The sequence below is a fragment of the Mytilus edulis genome, chromosome 7, assembly GCF_963676685.1.
Source record: "Mytilus edulis chromosome 7, xbMytEdul2.2, whole genome shotgun sequence".
In the NCBI taxonomy this organism is placed as follows: Eukaryota; Metazoa; Mollusca; class Bivalvia; order Mytilida; family Mytilidae; genus Mytilus; species Mytilus edulis.
In genome coordinates, this window is record NC_092350.1 from 36,880,037 (window position 1) to 36,902,060 (window position 22,024).

The window sequence follows — 22,024 nt, forward strand, 5'->3', positions numbered from 1 at the left end:
ACCAAAAATTAAGAATCTAAATACACTGGTAGATCCGGCATATCAAAGAACTATGACAGAGTTAAAATGACTTTCAAATGTGTTTAGGTTTTTAATGTTAATGTTGAGACTCAAAGAATTTATCATTAATTATGTTTTATATTATATATTCTACTTGGACAATAAGTTAATATATATCTAATTGATAATGGACATTTTACAATCAAAGTGACAATAATGCCTCAGGGCTTAATCCTTTATCCTTCTTAAATTAGAGACATTGCTAAAAGAGTTGTATTAATTATTTATCTTTCTTTATCTGGATAATAACTTGTTTATATTTGTCAACACATTATGTAATAATTGATCTTAGCTTATTGTTTAATTCTCATATATATATATTGTACTATATTGTAAAAGAGATAAGTTTTGAAGTCACATGCAGGCTTGGTGACAAGTTCCAGTCTTGGAAATAAATTATATACTAAGTGGAATTAATCTTCTGTGTATTACTGCTAGTTTATGGTGCATGGTTATTTAGGTTTAACATTTAGTTGTGACCGAATCCTCATATCAGTCTCCTAGTTTTAGACTGTGGATTTCTTGGTTACACAACCCCAATTATTCAATTTTTGATGAAATCAAACAAAGTTCAATTTTGGACCCTTTGGGGCCCTTTATTCCTAAAAACCTGTTGGAACCAAAACTTCCAAAATCAATCCCAACCTTCCTTTTATGGTCATAAACCTTGTGTTTAAATTTCAAAGATTTCTATTTACTTATACTAAAGTTATGGTGCGAAAACCAAGAATAATGCTTACTAGGGCCCTTTTTTGGCCCCTAATTCCTAAACTGTTCAGACCTCAACTCCCAAAATCAATCCCAACATTCCTTTTGTGGTCATAAACCTTGTGTTTAAATTTCAATGATTTCTATTTACTTATACTAAAGTTATTGTGCGAAAACCAAGAATAATGCTTATTTGGGCCCTTTTTGACCCCTAATTCCTAAAATTTTGGGACCAAAACTCGGAAAATCAATCCCAACCTTCCTTTTGTGGTTATAAACCTTGTGTTAAAATTTCATAGATTTCTATTCACTTTTACTAAAGTTAGAGTGCGAAAACTAAAAGTATTCCGACGACGCAAGACGACGATGCAGGACGACGACGACGCCAACGTGATAGCAATATACGACGAAAAATTAAAATTTTTGCGGTCGTATAAAAATTCTTCAATTTTTCCACTTGTAAAGGGGTATAACCCTAGAATGGTAATCAAAGTGCTTTTGTAACGGTTTATTTCTTCCTCTGTGATATTTTATCCTGAGGATAATTTGTCCCGGTATTTTTTTTCCAGGCATAGGATTTCACAGGTTGATTTTTTCCAGAGGAGGAAAAATCTATCTGTGTTATGCGGATAGTATGTACCGGTATATATTTGCCATACTATATTTCACAGAACCGTGTGAAATAGAGTCCCATTAACTACTATGTAAGTTACTCACAATCAATATATACCTGACTACAATTATAAAATGTTTTACAAAGGTAGACCAAATTTGCATAATTTATCAAAGGGAGGTAATTATGAGCAATTTATATTTTTAAGATATTAATATTATATATTTCTGAATCTATTTTTTAGCGAAATTTTTCCTTGAATCTTATTTTTTCATATATTCATTTATATAAAAAGATGACTTGCAACTTGATTTAATAAGACAGATAACATTTCATCCAGCTGTTAAACATGCTTTTGTTCCAATATATTGTTATGCTATGATTTATCTGATTTCCATATAATCAACAACTACATCTCTGTCCCCAGACAAAACTATTTATATAGTTAAAAATATCATCATAATCGAATTCTTTTATTACTGATAACGGTAGTAATGCAACTATATTTCTACCTTACTTTTAAATTTATATTTGTACTGAGATCTGAAAACAACTCACTTTTACATGTATTTCACTAACCTTATTTAATCATGATATATTATTTTCACAATTACGATCTTTGAAATTAATTCTGGTTTTCTTCCCTGTATTTCATGATAATTTTCCTTTTAAAAGGATGATATTGACTTGAATATTTCAGAAAAATTTTTCAAGGATAATTTGTGAAATTATTTCTCATTATAATACTTTTTTTTAACAATTTCGCTTTATTTCAAATACACTATTATTATTTCATAGTATTGTTAAAGGATAGGTCTTTTCTAATTACTATTCAATAAGTTAACTACCCAGATAGAATTTCACGGCAAAGGAAAAAATATCCCAGGAAAATATTTTGTTCCGGATAAATAAATAACAACAACTACTGTGACATTTTTTCCTCCAGATCAAATTTCACCCGGATATAATTTTGCTTTTAATACACTTGTACTCACTGAATGGTAAAGATTGTTTTAATTTATCAGTTGGTAGTAAAAGTGAATATTGCATTGTATAATATTGTATATATATAGCATTGATTTAAGTTGATTCAACTACTATTCTGGACAAAGAAAGATAATTCCAATTTTCAAAGAATATTTCATAAAGCATTGGTTTTAGGCGATTCAAAAACCATTCTGGACAAAGAAAGACAACTCCAATTTATTGTCTTGAAACTACAAAAATGCTTGTTTTTTGGCCCTTTATTCCCAGACTGTTTGCCCCATAACCCTTAAAAAATATCCCAACCTTCTACTTGTGGTATTAAACATTGTGGTACGATTCCAGAACAATTGAAATATTTATACACAACTTATTGTACTGACACTAGATAAATGCTTGTTTTTGGGCCCTTTGGGTCCCCAATTCCTAAACCTTAGGGACTATAACCCCAAAAATTAATCCCAAGCTTCCTTTTGTGGTTATTAACATTGTGTTAAAAAAGTTTTGATTTCTATTTTCTTATATACTAAGTTTTTATCCGGAAACCATCTGTCTTAGGATGACCCCAAAAATTGTATAACATTCAAATGTTCTTGAAATCATGAACAGGAATATTTATGATTTAGGGGTGGGGATCTGGACTATTTACAAGTTCTTAAACAGGAGGTTGGGGTGAGAGTGACCCAGAGGGACTCCCACTATATTTCATTTGATTTGTTTTGTTGCTCAGAAATACAAGAATATATATGGTTTAGGGGGTGAGGATCTCGACAATTTACAAGTTTCCAAAAAGAAGGGGTTTTGTGGTGACCCCAGGGTTTCATTTGATTTGTTTTATTGTCCTGTAGAAAAATATATATGGTTTCAGGGTGGGGATCTTGACTGTTACAAGTTCTCAAAACAGGATTGGATGGGGTGACACCAAGGGAATTCCCCATATATTTCATTTTATTCATTCTATTGTCCCATAAAAAAAACATATATGGTTTAGGGGTTGGGATCACAACCACTTACAAGTTCTCAAACAGGAGGGGGTGGGGCTGACCCAGAGGGACTCCCTCTATATTTCATTTGATTTGTTTTGTTGCCCAATACAAGAATAAATATGGTTTAGGGGTAGGGATTTCAATCGTTTACAAGTTTTCAAAAAGAAAGGGGGGTTGGTTTGACCCCTGTGGACTTCCTCTATATTTCATTTGATTTATTTTATTATCCCATACAAAAATATAATGGTAATGGGTGGGGATATCAACAGTTTACAAGTTCTCAAACCATGAAAGGGGTGGGAGTGACCCCAGATGACTCACTTTCTATTTGATTTGATTTGTTTTATTGTCTGGTACAAGAATATATATGGTTTCAGGTGCGGATCTTGACTGTTTACAAGTTCTCAAAACAGGATGGGGTGGGGCGACACCCAGAGACTCCCCCTATATTTCATTTTTTTTTTTTTTATTGTGCCGTACAAAAATATGTATGGTTTAGGGGTGGGGATCTCGACTGTTTACAAGTTCTCTAACAGAAGGGGTGGGGCTGACCCAGAGGGACTCCCAATATATTTCATTTGATTTGTTTTGTTGCCCCATACAAGAATACATATGATTTAGGGGTGGTGATCTTGACTGTTTACAAGTTCTCAAACAGAATGTAGTGAGTGGGGTGACCCGAAGGACTCAACCTTTATTTTATTTGATTTGTTTTGTGGTCCTGTGATCATAACTGTTTTCAGGTTATAGTCATTTGAAAATTTAAAAAAATCCCATAGGGTTCTATAGTAAATTCCTCCTTTCTGTTGGCCCCTCAAAATACCCCTAAATAGAGACCAAGAAGAAAAATAATTAAAGAACCTTAGTGAGCACACTCACATACCCCACGTCCCCACATTGTCATGGGAGATATAAAACAAGTGTAAGAAAAAAAAATTGACTTATAATTCCCTGTCAATATGCACATCTACATAGTATGTCCTTATTATCTAAACAAATTCATGAAATTCTGTTGTGTGGTTTCAGAGGAGTTGCGATGACAAACTGTTGCAGCAGTAAATTGAAGCAAATAAGTTCAAAGGGGGGTAACTCCTAGAAAAATCAAAGCACTGTAAACACTGTAGGCAGTTAAATCAAAAACCAAGGCAAACATAATTATGAAAACTGTGGCAATGTTGCTTCAATTTTTTTTTAAAGATTTAAAGGAACAAATATTAAACATTCATATATTGTACATTTATGTTCATTTGATGAATTAATCATTAAGGTAAATAATTCATATTTTATCAAGGTTTAGCGCATATATCAAGTATATTTTTTTTCATGTTCACGAGTCTGCAATGGTACAAATTCGCAATGATTGCAGTTCTTCTAGTTGATAGTTAACGTCGTAGTAGTTGACTGTTAGTAGTTCAAGTTGAATTAAGTACGAGCTTGTAAAAGTATAAATGGACTTGCTTCCCTGGACAGAAAACTGAGTTTGTGTTCTACAATACAAAAGTTATGAGACACAAAGCAGACAAATGTTTACTACTACAGGAATCAATGGTGAGGTCTGACTGACCTGTCCATAGTAAATATAAATGACTCCAACCTTCAACCCAAGTCCATGATGTCTAAATTTGGAATAAAATGACAGGTGTTAGGTCTAGCAAAGTGATATGCATATGTGACGTCTATGAGATTCACCTTGTATATCATTCAGTCTTTTTGAAATGACAAACAGGAATGAACATGGTTTAGGAGTTGGTATCTCAATCTTTTACAAGTTCTCAAAACACACACAAGAGGGTGTGGGTGACCCTAGGGACTACCCCTATTTTTCGTTTGATTTTTCATATTGTCCCATACATGAATATATATGGTTTACGGGTGGGGATCTTGACTGTTATCATGTTTTCAAACAGGAGGGGGTGAGGGACCCCAGTCACTTCCCCTATATTTCATTTGATTTGTTATATTGTCCAATACATGAATATATATGGTTGAGGGGTGGGGATCTCATCTGTTTCCAAGTTCTCAAACAGGAGGGGTGGGGTGACCGCAGGAATTCTCCCTATATTTCATTTGATTTGTTATTTAGTAGCATACATGAGTATATATGATTAAGGGGTGAGGATCTCAACTGTTTCCAAGTTCTCAAACAGAAGGGTGCAGTGACTCTAGGGATTCCCCCTATAATTCATCTGATATGTTATATTGTCCCATACATGAATATATATGGTTTTAGAGGTGGGGATCTCGACTATTTTCTGTTACTGTTTAATTACTACCACTGGGTTGATGCCTCTGCTGGTGGACTGTTAGTCCCTGAGGGTATCACCAGCCCAGTAGCCAGTACTCCGGTACTGGCATGAAAATACCGATTTTTGGTGTTATTAAATTTGCTGTTACAAAATGTTAAAAATGATTATAAATTAAGGAAATTTCCTGTTGATATGCACAACTTCATAGTATGTCCTTATTATCTAAAAAGGTTTCGTCAAATTCTGTTGTGTGGTTTGAGAGGAGTTGCAATGACAAACTGTTGCAGAAGTATATTAAAGTAAATAAGTTCAAAGGGGCGTAACTCCTAGAAAAAAAATTGAATCGCAATTTCCTGTCGATATGCACAACTACATAGTATGTCCTTATTATCTGAAAAGGTTTCGTGAATTCTGTTGTTTGGTTTGAGAGGAGTTCTGATGACAAGAAACAGAATTGACACCCGTTGCGTGGAGTATAATAAGAACTGAGCAAAAACTTTCGAAGTCTTAAAACATTGCAAGTAGTATAATTAGGAATTTTGTTATAGTCCCATTTTCTAATGCCGAATATGTAAAATGCCGAGTTTATTATAGTCCGAGTTTGTTGTGGGCTGAGATGAGATGAGATACCAGGATACTTTCGATACACTCAAACTGTTACGTATTTAATAAACATTTGTAAAAATCGTAGTAAGCGTCGAAAAATGTTCATTCATGAAATATTTTAAACACAGTATTAATTTTCTCTTCAACCGGAGGAAGGTAGGAAACCCTTGAAATGGGGCTAATAAATATAGTACTCCCGTTTGGAGGCACACATATATGGATCTGACGCTTGTCTGAAGAATTATTTGAATTATCAATGAACATTCAGTACATATTAATTCAAACTGTAAGCTACAGGGATCTCCATGGATGAAAATTGAACGATGGAGGAACTTTCACCATTACAAACCGTGTCTACGCTGTACAGTGTAGCGCGATCGGAAGTATTTTATCCCTCCATAAAAGGAATGGTGAACATGCTAATTCATTGCATATTTAAATTATATTTATTTGAATTTTCATTATAGAATTAGAAGTATCAATATTTTCATTTATTGCCGTTTTTAACCATTCAAATGCCAAGTCTTCATGGTCCCCCCTTAGTCGAGAATGACCAAAAGCTGTCATTAAAGTCCCCATGTAGATTTCTTGTATTTTTGGTAATTGTTATGGGGGTTAAAAATCATATGATGTGGAGCTTATTTTTCATGCACACTGTCAAATTCAGAACCCATTACCGATATGGCTGATTTGCAGCAACAACAAAACGATTCGTACGGGTTATGTAAAAGGTTAAAGAGATTTGTAAAGCAAACGTTGACAAATGAAAAGGTTTTAATGACTTTATCTGGCAAATGATGCTGTGCAACATGCATCTTTCGAGTATGAATAGAAAACCGGAAACGCGGATGTATCAATTTGATTGTAATATACAAAATGAATTCGGAATTACGATACGATATTTCTTTACAGGAAATATCTAAGTTTTTACTTTTAAAGTAATTCTAAAATATCGTTACATCAGTACTCGAGTTATTTGCGATGAAATAATATTTTGAGTCTTATTTTGTACTTCTTAAGAAAAGGGGGATGCTGATTGCGTAAGTCAAAATAAAGCACGTGTTCGACTTGTTAAACTGTTTTCTTTGTAACTGGATTATTAATTAATTTATTTAATCTAAATTATCATAATCATTTGCTGAAACTTAGTTGATTAATTCGACAAATGGATCGTCTATCCACAGATAGTATTCTGTCTGGTTTGTTGATCTACCTGTATACAAGCTCAGGTACAAGTGATCAGCGATCTTAATCCGGATATCCCTCAGGCGTTAGAACTGTATTGGATTATAACATAAAAAGCCTACGGGTTATGCAATTACATGCATTTGATTATAATTGATAAAAAAAATGGCGTCGGGCTACAAAAAACGATGAAGTTTTGAACGATGGCAGAAGACAATTTAACGATGGCAGAAGACAATTTAACGATGGCGCAAGACAATTTAACGATGGCGCAAGTCATTGACGATGGCGCAAGACATTTGAACGATGGCGGGGCGCCATCGTTAAACAGGCCATGGAGATCCCTGAGCTATTCAAAAATAAAAGAGCTAAAAATTTCAAAAGCATCTTCCTAGAATTAGTTTTCAAACACCAGTACTACATTATCTAGAAATAGGACACACATCGTAAAGTAAGATAGTTTGTCACTTCCCGTTAGAGGCTGATGCCTTAAGAAACTTTTTTGCTATAGCATACTTTCCAAAAACTGCATTTTACCCTTTATTCTATTTTTAGCCATGTCGGCCATCTTGGTTGGAAAAAAAGGGGGGATGTTATCGAACACATTTTATAAACTAGAAACCCTAGTGATGATTGTGGCCAACATTAGTTAAATTTGGTCCATTAGTTTCAGGAGAAGATTTTTGCAAAAGATTACAAAATCGTATAAAAATTGTTAACTATAGAGGCTCTAAAGAGCCTGTGTCGCTCACCTTGGTCTATGTCAGTGGCGGATCCAGGGGGGGGTTCCGGGGGTGCGCACCCCCCCTTTATTTTTGCCGATCAATGCATTTGTATCGGGACATATGTTTTGCACCCCCCCTTTGCCCTGGGTTAGCACCCCCCTTTCGAAAATTCCTGCATCCGCCCCTGGTCTATGTGAATATTAAACAAAGGAAGAAGATGGATTCATGACAAAATTGTGTTTTGGTGATGATAATGTGTTTGTACATCTTACTTTACAGATTATTCTTGCTGCTTACAATTATCTCTATCTATAATGAACTTGGCCCAGTAGTTTCAGTAAAAAATGTTTGTAAAAATTTACAAATTTTATGAAAATTGTTAAAATTTGACTATAAAGGACAATAACTCCTTAGGGGGTCAATTGACCATTTCAGTCATGTTGACTTATTTGTAAATCTTACTTTGCTGTACATTATTGCTGTTTAAAGTTTATTGCTATCTATAATAATATTCTAGATAATAACCAAAAGCAGTAAAATTTCCTTAAAATTACCAATTTAGGGGCAGCAACCCAACAACGGGTTGTCCAATTCATCCGAAATTTCAGGGCAGATAGATCTTGACCTGATAAACAATTTTACCCATTGTCAGATTTGCTCTAAATGCTTTGGTTTTTGAGTTATAAGCCAAAAACTGCATTTTACCCCTATGTTCTATTTTTAGCCATGGCGGTCATCTTGGTTGGTTGGCCGGGTCACGCCACACATTTTTTAAACAAGTTACCCCTATGATGATTGTGGCTAAGTTGAGTTTAATTTGGTCCAGTAGTTTCAGAGAAGATTTTTGTAAAAGATTACTAAGATTTACGAAAAAATGGTTAAAAATTGACTATAAAGGGCAATAACTCCTTCAGGGGTCAACTGACCATTTTGGTCATTCTGACTTATTTGTAAATCTTACTTTGCTGAACATTATTGCTGTTTACAGTTTATCTCTATCTATAATAATATTCAAGATAATAGCCAAAAACAGCAAAAATTCCCAAAAATTACCAGTTCAGGGGCAGCAACCCAATAACGGGTTGTCGCATTCATTTGAAAATTTGAGGGCAGATAGATCTTGACCTGATAAACAATTTTACCCCGTGTCAGATTTGCTCTAAATGCTTTGGTTTTTGAGTTATAAGCCAAAAACTGCATTTTACCCCTATGATCTATTTTTAGCCATGGCGGCCATCTTGGTTGGTTGACCAGGTCACGCCACACATTTTTTAAACTAAATACCCCAATGATGATTGTAACCAAGTTTGGTTTAATTTGGCCCAGTAGTTTCAGAGGAGAAGATTTTTGTAAAAGTTAACGAAGACGGACGACGGACGACAGACGACGGACGACGACGGACGCCGGATGCCAAGTGATGGGAAAAGCTCACTTGGCCCTTTAGGGCCAGGTAAGCTAAAAATGGACTATAAAGGGCAATAAGGGGTCTATTGACAGTTTTGGTAATGTTGACTTATTTCTAGATCTTAATTTGCTGAACATTATTGCTGTTTACAGTTTATCTGTATTTATAATACTATTCAAGATAATAACATAGTCCACAGTACACTTTCTCTTTTTTACATTAACTTCCATAAGTTACAATAATTTTCAAACAAATTAAGTGCTTGTTTTAATTGCTGTAATGATTCTGCAAATAAAACAGTATCATCTTCATATAGTAATACAAATAGTTCCATATATAAACCAAGTTTCTCAAAACTTAAAGAGCTTAAGAGTGTCAAGACCGATTTCACAATTTTCAGACAGATATTCTTCTGAGTCGTTTAAAAAATCAGCGAAAAAAGAAATGGAAATAAATTCTCCCCTTGTCTAGCACCAATATCACATGTAAAAAATTCAGAGTATCTAACACAAGATGTAATGTTATTATACAATGAGTGGATCACTTTAAACCTCTTCCCTTGGGTGTTAACTTTTAATTAATTTCTGCCACAACCCTGCCCTCCTACAGTTCCATGCACCTATTAAACAAAAAAAGGGATGCAATCAGGACCAATAGTATCCTCCTACAGTCCCACCTATGAATCATCTGTAGGTATTGAATCAGAACCTATGGTATCCTCCTAAAATAAAGTTGAGACTTACATACGTACATCTAATAAATGAACGTGATTTGAATTTTTCCTCTTTATTAATTTCATTTACAGAATAAAGCAAATAATTATACTCTGTTCTTCTAATAGCTAGGAATGACAAAATGAGGACATAGTTAATCATGATAATTTCTAGATATTTTTGTTGTACCATACTGTTACTCGAAATAGGCGTAAAATAAGCAAGTATTGGTATAATTGAAAATGAGTAAACAATCCATCAAGGATACTAAAGGTTCAGCAATCCCTACTTATGTTTAATAGGTGGGACTGTATCATTGTACTAAAGTTCCACCTGTCAAAACAAGATTAGTGATTGCATCAGACCTATGGTATACTCCTATAATTTCACCTATTTAATATTTTTAATTATATACCCGGTATATGGAATTTGCAAAATTGTCTGAGCTTGAAATTTTTAATAAATTCCAAGTTTATTTGGTATAATAATGTTTTGAGCGGTTCATAACACTTTCCATTTAATGTATTCTGTATACATAGTGTTGTGCGCGGCACAGTACATTCTATTGAAAATGTACTATCTTCTTTGTAAAAGAAAGTGTTGTGTGCAGCACAGACCATTGCAGTACAGAATAAAAATGGAATTTATTAGAAATTTCAAGCACAAGAAATTATAAAAATTCCATAATTATTAATAATTCCAAGTCTAAATAATAGCCTGTTATAGGTAGGGAGCAAATCAGGACCTGTGTTATCCTTCTACGCAGTCCCACCTATTAAACAAAAATAGGGATTGAATCAGGACCAATTATAGTATCCTCCTACAGTCCCACCTATTAATCATCCTTAGATATCGAATCAGAACCTGTGGTATGCCTGTGCCTTAATTGTTTATTGTTTTATTTAGACTTTTAATAGTTTGGATAAATGTTTTACATTGTTATTAATCAAATATGAGAATTTGATTAGAATAGGTGAACATGAATTTGACAGCTTAGTGCTCCTTAAATTAAAGGGATGTTTTAATGCATCTTAAAATTATTAGCTCCTCTATTGGATTGGTAGCACAACTCTTGATTTTTTCAGCATTCAGTTTTGAGATAGCATTAAATAAAATATTGGAGATAAGAATTTTTATTTATTTCATCACAAAATTAAGATAAATACATTTGTGTTTTCCTGACTGCTTCATTTATGCATTTTTTTCTGTCACATATTTAGCAGTGTCTGCTTATTCTTCATGGGCACATGAGATCACCCCCAGTTTTTAGTGGGAATTGTGTTTCTCAGTCTTTAGTTTTCTTTGTCTTACTTTTGTTTTTTGTTTGTTGGTCTATTTCTTTTTTAGTCATGTTGTTATCAGTTTATTTTCAACTTATCTCAGTGTGAATTCACATTTGGTGTATATTGCCTGCCTTTTGTAAGCCTGTTAATGGCAGGCTAACAAGTCATAGAATGGTTTAATTCTTACTATGTCCTTCTTTATTTTGTAGACAATTTTACCATTACTAAAGGGAGACCTGGCATCTCTTTTGTTTCCTAAGCTGCTGCAGGACCACAACAAAGAAGAATTACCTTCAATAGAAACCAGCAGAAATTTCTCGGTCACTGTAACAGTGAGGAGAGGGGAAAAACCCAAAGACACGACAGAATTTTATTCAGCATTGTGTAAGCAATTTCTCTTAAATATTTTTAAATTTTACACATTTTTGCTTGTTCCATGGCAACATGCAGCTCCCATTTTGAAAATTCTCAATTGAAGTGCTTCATCTATACTTGTATATCATCATTTATCGCTATTTTGTGCATTTTTTCTTTGATCTTTTTTTGTGATAATTTTCATATCATGCTACTCGCTTGAGATGGAAAATTATCGCTAGAAACTAAGCATGCACGTTGCGTTGCTAATGAATAAACATAAAATTGACAACGTCGTAATAGGTAAAATGGCGTTAAAAAGATTATCATTGTTCATCTCAACTCGATTGCCTTTCTCGCTTTTGCCGTCCCGGATCAAGCGAGAAAATCAATCTCGTTGAGATGATCACCGATAATCTATAAATATAGTTTCATTAAGCTTCAAGCGTTTGAAAATTTGAACATAATTATTTCGGCTGTTTTCAAGGTTATGGTGACCATTACCTGATTTTAAAGGACTGTGAGAAGCCATATTGGTACATAAAAAGGAACATGGCTTCAAATTTCACTTGGTTTGACCTACAATTATTAGAAAGGAAATGCGACAATTTCTTTCAGGAGATTTTTACCTCTTTGGCATTGTTTTCTGCTAGAGGAATCTGTTTTAAAAATTTGAAAGCCCAATGAGGTTTGCAACATTGTTGCTGTAGTTTCCATGGGAGCATTAGTAATTCAAATGATTGTCATCCTATACTGTATATATTTATAGTGGACAATATTCATAGCTGTAATTTACTTGATTTCACTAATATTCTGCATGTAATACACCTGAGAAATTTCCCCCTTCACACAGAATTTTTTTTTTAATACCTGCTGTTTTTTTTAAACCTTATTGATCAGAGACTTTCTATACTATACTAACGTTAGTATAGAAAGGCCCTGCATGGATTTTAAAAAATGACTTGTTTTTATCCATAATTCTGACCAGAGTATTGTTTTAGGTATTTAAAAGTCAAATATACTTTCCCTTTCTATTTAGCATTTTTTGCCATATGACAAAATTTGGGGTAATTTGCTTGTTTGCATAGCCGCCATTTTGCCTTATCATGACGACAGCCATTACAATAGGATTATATAAGCCCCTCAGATGAAAATGCCAATATGCCAATACCTATCAGTATCTCGAATGAACAATTTGTTCACATATAGGTGAATTGTACATGTTTTTAGGCTTCTGTCCGTGAACAAATAGACATTGTCTACTCTGAAATCTTTCTGCCTTTTTAGTTTAAAAATCGAAAGGGTAGTCATAGTAGTACTGCTATATAAGGTCATATAAAATGACGGAAAATCGTAAAATAGTCAGATTCAAAACAGAAATACACATGCAAGAAGATAAGGTTCATGATTTGTTCACATATAGGGAAACACCTTGTAGGTTGAATTTTAAAGTTAAATAACTTTTAACTTACCTGCTTTCTTAAGTTTTTCGGCCAAATTCTTTTAAAAAAATGATGATTTCATTCTTCCCATTTCGTAAAAGCATTTTCCCTTAGAATTACACAGCATTTTTGTAAATATCCCCTAAAGGAAGTTTTTTAAAGATACATTATTTTTAGATACACGACGGAAAAGGATTATCCGCAAATCTAAAATAAACAAGAAGTAATTGTAACAGGATGCTGTTACGAAGTCTCCCAAACAAAGCTCCGATAACTCCCCATTCATATGGTCCCATGTTCATTTGATTTGATTTTTTGTCCCATACAAGAATATATATGGCTTACGAGTAGGGATCTCCACCATTTACAAGTTTTCAAACAGGAGGGGGTGGTGGTGACCCCCAGGGACTTTACCTACATTTCATTTGATTTGTTTTATTGTCCCCTACAAGAAAATATATGGTTTAGGGGTGGGGATCTGGACCGTTTACAAGATAATAGTACATTCTCAAATTGAACGGGGTAGGGGTGACCCCCAGGAACTTCCATCTAATTTTATGTGATTCGTTTTATTGTCCCATACAAGAATATATATGGTTTAGGGGTGGGGATCTGGACCATTTTCAAGTTTTCAAACAAGAGGGGTTGGGGTGACCCCCTAGGGACTTCCCTTTTATTTCATTTGATTTGTTTTATTGTCCCCTACAAGAATATATATGGTTTAGGGGTGGGGATCTGGACCGTTTACAAGTTTTCAAACAAGAGGGGGTGGGGTGACCCCCTAGGGACTTCCCATTTATTTCATTTGATTTGTTTTATTGTCCCCTACAAGAATATATATGGTTTAGGGGTGGGGATCTGGACTGTTTACAAGATAATAGTACATTCTCAAATTGAACGGGGTGGGGGTGACCCCCAGGAACTTCCATCTAATTACATGTGATTTGTTTCATTGTCCCATACAAGAATATATATGGTTTAGGGGTGGGGATCTGGACCGTTTACAAGTTTTCAAACAAGAGGGGGTGGGGTGACCCCCTAAGGACTTCTCTTTTATTTCATTTGATTTGTTTTATTGTCCCCTACAAGAATATATATGGTTTATGGGTGGGGATCTGGACCGTTTACAAGTTTTCCAACAAAAGGGGGTGGGGTGACCCCTAGGGACTTCCCTTTTATTTCATTTGATTTGTTTTATTGTCCCCTACAAGAATATATATGGTTTAGGGGTGGGGATCTGGACCGTTTACAAGATAATAGCACATTCTCAAATTGAAGGGGGTGGGGATGACCCCCCAGGGCATCCCCCTATATTCCATGTGATTTATTTTATTGTCCTATAATCATTTCTGAAGACTGCATGTATCTATCACTTATAGTTTTCAAGTTATATTCATTTAAAAAAATTTGAAAATAAAATCCCATAGGGTTCTATAGTAAAACCCTCCCTGCTTTCTACCCCCCAAAACACCCCTTAATAGACCCCAATGCACAAACGAAAGATTGATGGCTCACCTAGACATATTAGTCTACCATTTTATGAAATCCTAAGTCAATCTGACAAGCGGTTTTGGAGAAACGCTGCGGACAAGTTCATTTTTTAAAGCGGCGGAAGAAGAAGAAGAAGAATAATAAAAACTAGATTTGCCATTGCAAGCAATAGCGGATGGCACCCTTCCCCCATTGCCAGGTGAGTGGCAGCCATTTTGAAAATTTCAAAATCAAAGAGGGCTTTTACACATGTTTATTAACATTGTTGTAAAATTTCAACTCGTTTGGAGCATTTTAAAATTTTTGAAATTTTTGCTGTTTCCATGGTAACAGTTACTATTTCCAAAATTCCAAAGACAGGTGCCACATTGGTACATGCCATGTTACATATCTGTAAAGTGTCATTGGGATTGATGCTATATTCTTCAAGAAAATGTAGCTTTTATGTGTTTTCCCATACGGTCAATGCTAAACTTTCGCCCTGTTTCCATGACAATGGCGGCCATTTTGGAACATCTTGATATTGCATGCACATCTGGGCATATCATGTAACACTTCCACAAAGTTTCATCCACTTGGGTCTTGCAATGAAAGATTTGGAATTTTGCCAATTTTTCACATTTTTGCAGTTTCCATGGAAACGGCAGCCATCTTGAACCATTCCTTGGAGCCTGCAACTCTTCACCTAAGGGTCCTCTATATAATAGAGTTCCATCAACTTTGGTCCATTGGATTTCCAGAAATCTCCTGGACAAAATGTGTGGAAGAAAAATAATAAAAACTAGATTTGTAATTGCTAGCAATAACGGATGGCACCCTTCCCCCATTGCCAGGTGAGCGGCAGCCATTTTGAAAATTCCAAAGTCAAATAGTGCATCTACAGATGTTTAATAACATTTTTGCAAAGTTTCATTAAGTTTGAAGCATTTTGATATTTTGGATAATTTTGCTGTTTCCATGGAAACGGCGGCCATTTTGAAGATTCAAAACTCAAAAGTCAAGTCTACATAAGCTAGGCAACATTTTTTATAAGTTTCATTAAATTTAAAGCATTTTGAAGTTTTTCATATTTTTGCTGTTTCCATGGTAACGGCGGCCATTTTGAATATTCCAAAGTCAAACTCCCGCTGCAATTTTTTCCCTCCATAATCATATACCATTTAATGTCTCTAGAATAAATTTAACATTGATGTTCTGGAATGTTCTGTGAAAATTCAAAGTTTTTACCTTTTTGCATTGTTTCCATGGTAACAACAGATATTTTGGAAATTCCAACGCCAAAATCCATATCTTCCAAAGTTGCTCATCGTTACTGTGAAGTTTCCTTAAGTTTGGAGCATTTTGAAATTTTTGAAATTTTTGGTTTAGTTTCCATGGCAACATAGTAGTTCCAATGAGTGCCAAAATCATCCAATACCTGTATATAGTGGGCACCTACATTGTATTAAAATATAATAGTTCTGAGTTCAAGCAACTCCAAACAGTTCACTAAAACCAAAAACTAGATTTTTTCACATTTGTTTCGTTTCCATGGTAACGGCAGCCATCTTGATTATGCCAACCCTTAATTGCAAATCTGCACATGGTGATTAACATTATTGTATAGTTCCAGTAACATTGGTGCATTAAATTCCGAGATATAAGCTGGACAAAAATAGTGGAAGAAAAAAAATAATAAGAAAAAAAGAAACGTAGAAAAGCAATATGTCACCCCAACTCCGTTGAGGGTGCCATAACTAGATTTGTAATTGCTAGCAATAACGGATGGCACCCTCGTCCCCCTATTGCCAGGTGAGCGGCAGCCATTTTGAAAATTCCAAAGTCAAGGAGCTTATCTACAAATGTTTATCAACATTGTTGTAAAATTTCATAAAGTTTGGAGCAATTTGAAACTTTTGAAATTTTTGCTGTTTCCATGGTAACGGCTACCATTTCCAAAATTTCAAAGACAGGTGCCACATTGGTACATGCCATGTTTCATATCTATAAAGTTTCATTGGGATTGATGCTATATTCTTCAAGAAAATGTAGCTTTTATGTGTTTTCCCATACGGTCAATGTTAAACTTTCGCCCTGTTTCCATGACAATGGCGGCCATTTTGGAACCTCTTGATATTGCATGCACATCTAGACATATCAGGTAACACTTCCACAAAGTTTCATCCACTTGGGTCTTATAATGAAGAATTTAGAATTTTGAAAATTTTTCACATTTTTGCAGTTTCCATGGAAACGGCAGCCATCTTGAACCATTCCATGGTGCCTGCAACTCTTCACCTAAGGGTCCTCAATATAGTAGCGTTCCATCAACTTTGGTCCATTGGATTTCCAGAAATCTCCTGGACAAAATGTGTGGAAGAAAAATAATAAAAACTAGAATTGCCATTGCAAGCAATAGCGGATGTCACCCTGGTTCCCCAATTGCCACTAAACGGCAACCATTTCGAAATGTTCCATCAGTAAATGCAGATATATCCATAACAAATGATCTTTCTGTCAGTTTTCATAGCTTTATGTACGTTTTTCTGTTTTCAACAATTGTGCCGTTTCCATGGCAACGGCGGCCATTTTGGAAATTAAAAACTCAAAAGTCAAGTCTACAATAGGTAGGCAACATTTGTTTTAAGTTTCATTAAATTTGAAGCATTTTGGAGTTTTTCATATTTTTGCTGTTTCCATGGTAACGGCCGCCATCTTAAAAATTCCAAAGTCAAACTACTGCTGCATATTGTTCTCCCCCTCAGAATATACTATTATATAACATTTAATGTCTGTTGAACTATTTTAACACTCATGTTCTGGAATGTTCCATGAAAAATTCACCCCCCTCAAATTATGTCTAGAGACCCCCCAGTTGAAAAAAAATGTACCATGTTGAAGTGTGCATGACTCTCTTAATATCATAGAAGTTTCATATAAATTGGAACACATTTCTATTTTTCACATTTTTGCTGTTTCCATGGCAATGGCAGCCACTTTTTTAATTCCAAGGTAAGGTGCAAAATTGCACATGGTGATTAACATTATGTTATAGTTCCATCAACATTGGTCCATTCAATTCCGAGAACTAAGCCGGACAAAAAGTGTGGAATAAAAATAATAAGAAAAAAAGAATCGTACAATAACAATATGTCACCCGACCTCCGTCAGGGTGACATAACTAGATTTGTAATTGCTAGCAATAACGGATGGCACCCTCGTCCCCCCATTGCCAGGCGAGCGGCAGCCATTTTGAAAATTTCAAAGTCAAAGAGTGCATCTACACATGCAAGTTATCATTTTTGTAAAATTTCTTTAGGTTTGGAGCATTTTGAAATTTTGGACAATTTTGCTGTTTCCATGGTTACGGCAGCCATTTTGGAAATTGCAACTTCAAAATGCAACTCCGCACATGTCAGTTACTATTCCTGTAAAGTTTCATCCAGTTTGCAGCATTTTGATTTTTTTGGAAATTTTGAACATTTGTGCTGCAACCATGGTTACAGTAGATAATTCCAAAATTCTAAAAGCGTACATCTCTTTGCCACATGTCATGTTATATATCAATACAGTTTCATTTACCTTGGTGCACTACTCTCTGAAAAAATGCTGATTTTATGCATTTTTCCATAGGGTCAATGCAAAATTTGGCCCCAGTTTCCATGACAACGGCGGCCATTTTGAACTATCCAAATATTGTCTTGACATCTTGGCATACTGGAGAACATTTTCATAAAGTTTCATCCAGTTGGATGTTATAACGAAAGAGTTAGAATTTTTGATATTTTAGCTGTTTCCATGGTAACGGCAGCCATTTTGAAAATTCCAAAGTCAAACTGGAAATCAGCACATGCCAGTTACCATTCCTGTGGAGTTTCTTCCAGTTTGGAACACTTTGATTTTTTTCGCATTTGTGCTGTTTCCATGGAAACGGCGGCCATCTTTTACCATTCCATAGCAAGGTGCACAACTTCAAATGGGGGTCCTCATTATGTTATAGTTCCAACAATATTGGATCACTCAATTCTTAGAAACACGATGGACAAAATGTGTGGAAGAATAATAAAAATAACTAGATTTGCCATTGCAAGCAATAGCGGATGGCACCCTTCCCCCATTGCCAGGCGAGCGGCAGCCATTTTGAAAATTCCAAAATCATAGAGTGCATCTACTCATGCCATTTGTCAACTTTGTAAAGTTTCATTAAGTTTGGAGAACTTTGAAATTTTTGAAATTTTTGCTGTTCTCATGGTAACGGCGGCCATTTTGAATATTCCAAAGTCAAACCCCGCTGTAATTTTTTCCCTCCATAATTATATATACCATCATATACCATTTAATGTCTCTAGGATACATTTAACATTGATGTTCTGGAATGTTCTGTGAGATTTCAAAGTTTTGACCTTTTTGCATTGTTTCCATGGTAACAACAGATATTTAGGAAATTCCAACGCCAAATTCCACATCTTCCAATGTTGCTCATCGTTACTGTGAAGTTTCATTAAGTTTGGAACATTTTGAGATTTTTGAAATTTTTGGAGTAGTTTCCATGGCAACATAGTAGTTCCAATGAATGCCAAAATCCTCCAACACCTGTATATAGTGGGCACCTACATTGTATTAAAATATAATGATTCTGAGTTTAAGCATATCCAAACAGTTCACCAAAACAAAAAACTAGATTTTTTCACATTTGTTCCGTTTCTATGGTAACGGCAGCCATCTTGAACCATTCCATGGTGCCTGCAACTCATCACCTAAGGGTCCTTTATATAATAGAGTTCCATCAACTTTGGTCCATTGGATTTCCAGAAATCTCCTGGACAAAATTAGGTGGAAGAAAAATAATAAAAATAAGAAAAAAAAGAAACGTACAATAACAATACGTCACCCCAACTCCGTTGAGGGTGCCATAACTAGATTTGTAATTGCTAGCAATAACGGATGGCACCCTCGTCCTCCCATTGCCAGGCGATCGGCAGCCATTTCAAAATTCCAAAGTCAAAGAGTGCATCTACACATGCAAGTTATCATTTTTGTTAAATTTCATTAAGTTTGGAGCATTTTGAAATTTAGGACAATTTTGCTGTTTCCATGGTTACGGTGGCCATTTTGGAAATTCCAACTTCAAAATGAAACTCTGGACATGTCAGTTACTATTCCTGTAAAGTTTCATGCAGTTTGCAGCACTTTATTTTTTTTTGGAAATTTTGAACATTTGTGCTGCAACCATGGTTACAGTAGATAATTCCAAAATTCTAAAAGCAGACATCTCATTGCCACATGTCATGTTATATATCAATACAGTTTCATTTACTTTGGTGCAATACTCTCTGAGAAAATGCTGATTTTATGCATTTTTCCATAGGGTCAATGTTAAACTTGTCCCCAGTTTCCATGACAACGGCGGCCATTTTGGAGTTTCCAAATATCGTCTTGGCATCTTGACATACTGGGTAACATTTTCATTAAGTTTCATCCAGTTGGGTCATATAACGACAGAGTTAGAATTTTTGATATTTTAGCTGTTTCCATGGTAACGGTAGCCATTTTGAAAATTTCAAGATCAAAATGCAGCTCAGGCCATGCCTGTTACTATTTAAGTGAAGTTTCGTCCAGTTTGGAACACTTTGAATATTTTCGGATTTTTGCTGTTTCCATGGAAACGTCAGCCATTTTGACCATTCCAAAGTCAGGTGCACAACTGCACATGCTGGTGCACATTGTGTTATAGTTCCATCAACATTGGTCAACTCAATTCCAAGAAACTGCGTGGACAAAATGTGTGGAAGAAGAATAAGGAAAAAAAGAATCGATGAATAACAATACGTCACCCCAACTCCGTTGAGGGTGCCATAACTAGATTTGCCATTGCAAGCAATAGCGGAGGATGTCACCCCGTTCTTGACATTGTCACAGTAGCAGCAACCAGTTTGAGTGTATCAAAGTCACATGGCACGTCTAGTATACATGCCTTTGACCCCCCCCCCCCCCCCCCCCCCCCCCCCTTTTTCTCTTCTCGTAGACTAAGAGTGATGTCTATTTATAGTTGGGGAACTCTTTAAAATCTTAAATTAGACACACGCTTGAGGAAGAAAGGTGCTGTCACGTGATACTGAAGTATATTATCGTGGAGTTAGTACATTACTATTCTTTTTAGAGGGGACCTTGGACAGACAACATGTGTATATATTGACGGAGCGGCATACTAACTGTTCATTTTATTCTTCAATATCTCGCGTATCACACGATACAAGTATTTTATCTTGTACAATTTAATTACACGCTTATCGATTGATTTCAGCTAATGTGTATATTTTTGCAGGTGTTCGATTAACGGATGTGTACTTTAATGCAAGTGCAGAAATGTCAATTATGTGTACTCTTCATGTTTCTCTCTCTCTCTCTCTCTCTCTCTCAGTGGCGATTTTCTCTTCAGAGCACGATTTTTGTATAGAATAGAAAGAAGCACGTTAAATTATGTATTCGTTTTCTTCTAGCATATTCTAGAAGATGTTGTGCACATAGTCTTCATCACAGAATTTTGTCTCAAATTTTCGAGTTTTTTTTTTTTTTTTTTTTTTTTTTTTTTTTTTAAGGCTGTTTCCATGGCAACGGCGGCCATTTTGAAAATTTTGAAGACAGATGACAATACAATAGCATTTAAACGGGAATGAGCTTAAAATTTGTACGAAAATGTTACTTTGACGTTTTTTACCATATGGGTCCAATGTGCACTTTTAGCGTGATCTCCATGGTAACAGCAACTATCTTAAAAATTCCAACGGCAATGAATTCTACAGTTTATACTGCTGTTTTCTACTTACGGTTTTTTTTGCCGTATCTGTAGCGGTTTATTTTCTATGAATTAATTAAGGATTTATTTTCGTTTTTTTCACGTTTGGACCGTTTCCATGACAACGGTAGCCATTTTAAAAGTTCTTAAGATGGATGTCACGCCTTCTAACGATGAGTTATTAGTTCTGAAAGTTTCATTAAATTTGGACCATTTTTCGGTTTTTTACATTTTTGCCGTTTCCATGGAAACGACGGCCATCTTGAACCATTCCATGCTTACTGCAACTTTGCACATGGGGATTGTCATTATGGTGCAGTTTTATAAATATATGTCAAGGCATCTCCGAGAAATCGGCTGGACAAAAAGTGTGGAAGAAAAAATTCGTAGAATAACAATATATCCCCCCTTTTTCAAAGGGGTGACATAATAAGAAAAAAAAGAAACG

General features: G+C 35.1%; 1 protein-coding gene and 1 long non-coding RNA gene across 2 annotated transcripts in view; one reads left to right on the plus strand and one right to left on the minus strand.

Moving 5' to 3' along the window:
* LOC139482647 (uncharacterized) overlaps positions 1–22,024 on the plus strand; it is a 256,737-nt gene that overhangs the window by 126,693 nt on the left and 108,020 nt on the right. Inside the window, exon 12 of the mRNA XM_071266634.1 lies at positions 11,724–11,898. Within this exon, the coding sequence (XP_071122735.1) occupies positions 11,724–11,898 (175 nt within the window). The remainder of the gene's footprint in view (positions 1–11,723; positions 11,899–22,024) is intronic.
* LOC139482649 (uncharacterized) overlaps positions 1–22,024 on the minus strand; it is a 231,091-nt gene that overhangs the window by 80,186 nt on the left and 128,881 nt on the right. The window lies entirely within an intron of this gene.